This window comes from Leuciscus leuciscus, assembly GCF_965113295.1.
Source record: "Leuciscus leuciscus genome assembly, chromosome: 2".
Lineage (NCBI taxonomy): Eukaryota > Metazoa > Chordata > Actinopteri > Cypriniformes > Leuciscidae > Leuciscus > Leuciscus leuciscus.
Genome location: NC_138726.1, coordinates 42,981,872 through 42,989,212, shown reverse-complemented (window position 1 = coordinate 42,989,212; position 7,341 = coordinate 42,981,872). Strand labels below are relative to the sequence as shown.

At 35.7% G+C, this 7,341-nt stretch overlaps 1 protein-coding gene across 1 annotated transcript in view; it reads left to right on the top strand.

The window, feature by feature from the left end:
- The first annotated feature begins 4,875 nt into the window (after nt 1-4,875).
- The window catches only part of rras2 (RAS related 2), a 50,755-nt gene continuing 48,289 nt past the window's right edge, over nt 4,876-7,341 (top strand). The window contains exon 1 of the mRNA XM_082150462.1: nt 4,876-5,283. Within this exon, the coding sequence (XP_082006588.1) occupies nt 5,182-5,283 (102 nt within the window). The 5' untranslated portion in view covers nt 4,876-5,181. The remainder of the gene's footprint in view (nt 5,284-7,341) is intronic.

Below are 7,341 nucleotides of genomic sequence, written 5' to 3'. Positions count from 1 at the left end.
TACCACAAAAGCGTTTTTATTCTCTTGTTAAACGAATAGTGTTACAATGACCCTTTTATGTAAGTATAAGAACAGTACTGCCCTCAAACTACAGTTGACACAACAGAGGATGTGTTCTCTTGAAGAAAATCTTCTGGAATCTTGAGAATTTGGTATGGTCTCCTGCCTCTTAGATGACTTGGACTCATAAGACTTGTGGTCAGTCATAACTTTCATGTCTACATAATGCATTATAATATTAAGGACGAAGGCGTCAAGGTCATGGCTTTGCCCTGAGTAGATAAGGAGCCACATTCATTTTTTTTTTCATTTTTTTTTAAAGAAGGATCTAATACTCATCATTTGCATTTATTTGATTTAAAAATTCAGTAAAAACAACAATATTGTGAAATATTATTACATTTTAAAATAACCTTTTTCTATTTGTATGTATGTATTTTAAAATGTAATTTATTCCTGTGATGGCAAAGCTGAATTTTCAGCATCATCATTCCAGTCTTCAGTTACATGATCCTTCAGAAATAAATGTAAGTTCTGATTTGGTGCTCAATAAACATTTCTTATAATCAACATAGTACGGAGCCTCTAATGGAACATGGTGATGGAAAAAATGTGAAATGGGAGGAAAAAATATTACAATGCTTTTGCATTTGCTCTCAAAGGTTTTGCATTCCCTTGATAAACTGTTCGCTCGCAAAATGTTTTGTTGAAGAACGCAAAACATTTTGCAATCAAAAACAGGGAACGCAAAAGCATTGACAAATAATTTTTTTTCACATCTCTTCCCCCCCCCCCTTCACCATGTCCCACAAACAGTTGTGCTGCTTAACATTTTTGTCGAAAAATACAGATCTATGAGAAAGTTTAAAAGAACAGCATTTGTATGAAACAGAAATCTATTGTAACAACATAAATGCCTTTTTTGATCAATTTAATGCATCCTTGCAGAATGAAAGTATTCTCTGACCCCAGACTTTTGAACGGAAGTGTATGTAGTCACGGCATTCACCTGGTCACCAGTCATTGTCTCATAAAGTGCAGTGGAAGCAGTTTTTGATGTAAATGATACATTAGATCTAAGTAGCTTCCAGGTTCATGTAGAGTGGGAGAGATGGGTGTGAAAAGCGCTGATGTGAGTATATGCAAGTCATGCATTTAATTCCATTATTCTTTATAAGAAGGAACATTGCACATAAAAATTATATTAATGGAGTTTTATGAGTTTCCCAGATTTATATATTGTTATACATGTAATAAAATCATAGCCAATGAAAATGAGGTAATAAAGTTCTAAGCAAGCACTATAAATGAAGAGGTTCGGCTTTGTACCTCACATCCGCACTATTTTTTTTCACAACACTTGATTTTGTACAACATTTGAACGCATAACTGTTATTCCATTTCTGCTGAGCACAAGTCATAATTAAAGCACTCAAGACTCTCCATATAGCAGTGACACAAAGCTGGAGCTTGTTTTGTCTCTATGACATCTTTACACGTCAGCTCTTTTCCTGAAAATGCCATTTCAGAACGAGACTTTGATCAATATTGTAACTTGTCAGCTCCTCTTGCTCACGTGAGACAAACATTTGAACATGATCAATACATCAATACAAAGAAGTCTAATCATTTGATTGTAAAACAAGAGAACACTGTACACTGTATAAGTTTAGCAAAATTGCAAACCTTGCTTATAAGAGTTTCATTCAGGCTATATAATCCAAGCTTTCCATTATATTTGATATGTTAAAACATTGTTTGAATAAATAGTCATATTTGCTTGTGGTATCATGAGGCCAAGAGGAGAGTTTTACAATCTGGGCACAGTTCAACTGGTTTTTATATCTCCGTGTAAACTGCATTGAAATAGATCAGTATTCTGTCAAATCCTAAATGTAAGTATAGTAATGTTTTAGTATCATCGCCTTCTCATCAAGCACCCTTTGATGCAAATGCTGCACTGATTGGCCAGCTACATTTGTCATTATAATGACTAACTGTGGTGAATCACAAAATGACAAAGCTACAGGCTACGGTTTCTGTTTTGAAATTACAAACAAACACAGTAGGTGACATTTAATCATACATGCACAGTAAGAATGAAAATGTTCCACGATGTGAGTCATAATGTGAGAGTTTTGACTTTTGCATTATGAGGTTTTTGTTCCTTTGATTTACTTGTATGTATTAGTTTTCCTCTTGCATACTGGATTAATTGTTGTATGAAAGCAATATCGCACTCACAAGAGAGTGTTATGGCCGTATATCATACAACACTCTTAGTCGTGTGATACATGCATACACTACTGTTCAAATGTTTGGGTCAGTACTTTTCTTTAAAGGATGCATTAAATTGATCAAAAGTGACAGTAAAGACATTTATAATGTGACAAAAGATTTCATGTAAATGCTGCTCTTTTGAACTTTCTATTCATCAAATAATTATATATATTTTTAAAAAGCATCACTTAAGAAATGTTTCTTGTGACACTGATGGATGCTGAAAATTCAGCTTTGCCAGCACGGGAATAAATCACATTTTAAAATATATTCAAATAGAAAACATAAATAATACAATTTCACAATATTACTGTAACTACTTTGATCAAATAAATGCAGCCTTAAGAGACTTACTGTACTGACTCCAAACTTTTGAATGGTAGTGATATGGATTAAGTCATTTTAAATGAGAAGGGTGAGGCAGCAAAAGCTCTTGAGGTGACATCACCCAGAGATTTTATACTCCCAATAAAAGCAGAATAAATGATGATCTCTGGTACACTGTATAAAGGGTGTTCAGAACTACTGTAGATAACATTAACATTTCTTGCTGGAAAAATAATAATTCTCAGATGTTTTATGTAATGTGTACACTGGTTATCTTTTTTTCCCCTGGACTGTGGGAGCTGTGGTTTCTTTGCTCTCTGCGACTGCAGTGGGGCCATGTGAATCTTGGAGTTATGGATTACGAGTTAATTGAAATTCCTGAAATTCCTCTGGGGCGAGAGGAGGAGTCAAAGGGAATTGATTAATTCTGCTACTCAAATAATAACTTCTCCGACAGTTTGTGTTTGAGGTACTGCTAAAGAGAGTATGCAAACCAATGCGTGTGAAAAAAAAAAAAGTATGCAAACCACAGTATCATTACAATGATTTTTGTTTATTATTATTATTTTAATATGTTCATTGAGCTTCTTATTATTTAGAAGTTTAGTAGTTTTAAGCTATGAAACTTGCAGGATGTTTAAATAGTGCAAAGACCTCTTAATGTGTCAAAAGATCAAGGATATTTAGACTTCTGATGTCATGACCCCTTTAACAATGGCATTCATGGAGTTCAGTAATGTAGTGTTCACAGGATTTACATTTCACAGCTGATGCTTCCTCATGTTGTAAAAATTCTTCCTCTGTTGATGCACAGTGGTTTTTTTTAAGATAGACTGATCCTGAGTAAGTAGTGTCTGCAGCTGTGGAAATAAACAGCTCCATTATAGACCCTGCACATACAAGTGGGTGGAGAAGGGACTTAATTGTTATATTTATCACACACACAGGTGCTGTGTTACTGGTTGTCTCTTCAGATTTCCATAGAGGGATCAAATCATTTGAATAATTTTCGCACGAGTTTCCCACAATGTAAATTTGAACTTGACAGCTCATTTAGGAGAATAAAGTGATGAGGAAACACATATCACATACAGTAAAAGAGAGTAAACATTTAGTGAGATAATTCATTTTCAACATTATACAAAGATAATAGAAATATAGCATGTAAAGTGACACAGAGCAGCGGTTTTTTAGCCTTTTTGATTCCAAGTCCAAAAAAATATTTTAAGACCTCCCACAACCCACGGAGGCTTGAATAGTTTTAAGCCTACAGCTTTGTAATTAAACTATGAGTGTTAATATATTAAAATGATCAAATAAAACTATTTTCATAATAATAATTTAATAATTAATTTAGTTTAATTCCATAATTCTAATAGTTTCAAGAACTGAATTTTCCGTGATAACAGGATTTTGAAGTGTTTCAAATTATTTATTTTTTACTCACAAATAGCAATTTATATTTGTAAAATTGTATTTTGATCAAATGTTTTTAAAATATTTGATAAATATTTTATTTGATAAATATTCATTATAGAACTTTCCATTATTTATTTTTTTATATATTTTATTCATTTCCATGACTTTTTCATGTCTAAAAATATTCATATATATTTGATAAAATAAAAAATATTTGAGCCCTGGCTGATAACCACTGATTTAGAGGTTTCAAATGTACCATTATTTTAGAAGATGTTTGCAAAGCAAAGCAAAACTTAAACCAGCCTAAAATGGTTTGTTGTACTTGAAGACATAGTTCACCCAAAAATTAGGCTATGTCATCATTTACACACCATCAAGACAAGTTGTTCCAAACCAGCATGAATTTCTTTTTTTCTGCTGAACACACAAACAAATATGTTTTGATGAACATGAATGACCAAACAGTTAATGGGCCCCATTGACTTCCGTAGAAAGGGAAAAATGGGGTCCATCAACTGTTTGACTACCAACATTCTTCAAAATATCTTCTTTCGTGTTCAACAGAAGAAAGAAACTCATACAGGTTTGGAACAACATGAGGGTGAGTAGGCTAAATTATGACAGAATCTTCATTCTTGGGTGAACTATCCCTTTAACTGGTCTCCCAGCCTTGGCAGTGAATTACCATAAGATAGCCCAGGACCACCATAGACAATATTCATAATATGGATTTCTCAATGGCAGACTTAAACTTTTACAACACAATTTTAGATAGTAATTGAGATAGATCAAACCAGTTACAAACCAACAGACACAGGCGGGAATAGCAGTGTGCGCCCCCTAGCGTCTCTGCGTGTAACTACTGGCTGAACTGATTAGCCCTATCTTCGCCTCATCTTGCAGCACAGGCAGTCAGTGCCTGGTAGCGATTTAGACGAGGGCGTATGGACTTGAGGCTGCAGTGAATGCATTTCCCACAGACTGTGCTCGTACTTTTCTCATCTCGTACGGATTACCACTGAGTTCACACAGCGCCTGAACGCCGTATCGCATTTTCCCGCTGCAATTCTCCATCTGAAGGCCTGTCACAGAGTAAAGTGGCTCGGTGTGCGTGTGTTTAGACAGCGGAGCGAGAGCAGCAGCGTGTCCCCGATGGCTGGCTGGAAGGACGGCTCAGTGCAGGAGAAATATCGCCTGGTGGTCGTCGGAGGTGGTGGCGTCGGAAAATCAGCTTTAACTATCCAGTTTATCCAGGTAAGCGGAGAGATGGCGGAATGTTATGAGGGTTTCGGCCCTTTAAAGAAAGATGTGAGTGTGTGTAGCACATATGGGTGGATCTTGCTCACAGAAATGGGGACCCCATAAGCGGAAAGGGGGGTTTAGGAATCCAAGCGAGGCCTGCGTCAATTTAACTCTTCGCTTATATTCAATAAAATTACTGCCTAAATGTAAACATAAACATAGCAGGGGAAATGCAAGAGTTAATGCTTGTAGTTAGGGTTAAAACTCTGTAGAGACATGAGAAACACTTTCGTAAACTGTTGCATTTTATGCTGTTTTACAAAATTATTGAATATAGGACGTTTGTTTGACCTTTCAAAGGCAATATAGGGACTATAATTATATTTAAATACTGCATAACAAAGTTATGCAACAGTATGTAAAACAATATTGAAAGAAGTTTTTCCCCCTTCTTTTTGGTAAGTCCCTTAGAAATGTACCATGTTTCTGCCAGAATACCTTTCTTACTGTAGTTTCTTCTGTCAAATCTACTTAATGAAAATGGCATTTCTAGTGTAAGAAGATTTCAGAATCATGTAATTTTAATCGTTGGTGACAGGGTATTTTACAATACCAAATTATTGTAGTAAAAAAATGCAGGAACAGGTTCGGTAGTCATTGTTCAGACATGGGATAAAACATGTATCCTGCCAACATTTATGCATTAAAATTAATCAGAGATGGTAACTAGAATGTTTGTAACACAAATGTACTATTTGTTTTGATTTTTATCTTTTCAGACAAAATCAGTACTTCATGTACTCGTATAAATAATTAAACTTAAGAAAACAGGTGTGTGTGTGTGTGTCTTCTATCAAGACATGCAGTTTTTGGATAGAAGTATTTATGTAATTTACTTAATTATGCGTATGTTTATTTGCCAATTATGGCATATTAAAGGATTAGGTTACCCAAAAATGAAAATGATCCCATAATTTACTCACCCTCAAGCCATTCTAGGTGTATATGACTTTCTTCTTGCAGCCAAACACAATCGGAGTTACATTATAAAATATCCTGCCTCTTCCAAGCTTTATAATGGGAGTAAGTAGCATCTGAGATTTTGAAGCTCAGAAAAAGCACATCCATCATAAAAGTAATCCATGCGACTTTAGGGGGTAGGTCCTTCTGAAACGAAGCTATGCGTTTATAAAAAAAAATCCATATTTATAACTTTATAAACTATAATCACTGGTTATCACTGGCAGACCTCTGACCCAATAAGCGCAGAGGATAGAGCAAAAAAAACAACCTGTCTAAAATAAGATTTTTTTAAGAGAAATGTCAGAGGATTTCGATATAAGAGAGGAGAAGCTTGTGACCGATTCAGAGCCGGTCCATTTTGTTGGATATTCCGGTCCTTAGTGCCACATTTGAGCTTAATAAGCATCATGTTGGCATCATGATCTCTGGCTATCAAATGTGCTGAATAAAACACCTGTAGATAGTAATGAAAAGCAGACTACAATTATACATTAACCCAACAAACACACAGACTTCAGCATGCAGAAAGGAAATCAGCTGTTTTTAAGTGTGGGATATAAGAAGATTGTGTTGAATTTCAGAGGTGCTAAATGTGTGAAAACTAGAGTAGTCCAAAGAAAACCCTTCCTGTTGGAGTATTTCTAGAATACTTTTCTAGTGAGAAAGCACAGCCCAGCTGTTTTCTGACTCCAGGCTTTCCCATTCAGCTGTGTGTTACTCAGGGAGTCATGTTGGGTTAATGATCATGGCATGGAGAAGCCGGAAGAGGAAGTCCCTCCACTCCTGCTCGGTCTCCTGTATGTGTATGGGAATGGGAAACTATGCGCTGCCTCCTGTCTCACACTGCTTTGCGGCAGTATGCTAGGTGCATGCATGACATTCTTCGTTAGTTATGCTGTCGGGAAACAATTGATTGCAGTCAAAATTTGGTTGCAGAACTGCAGTGATGCATTAACATTGCTTGACTGCTATACATTTGTAAGTCGTATAGGCTACAGGCCAGGGTGCCACAATGATGACTTCACTACAAAAACAGACTGGTTGCTC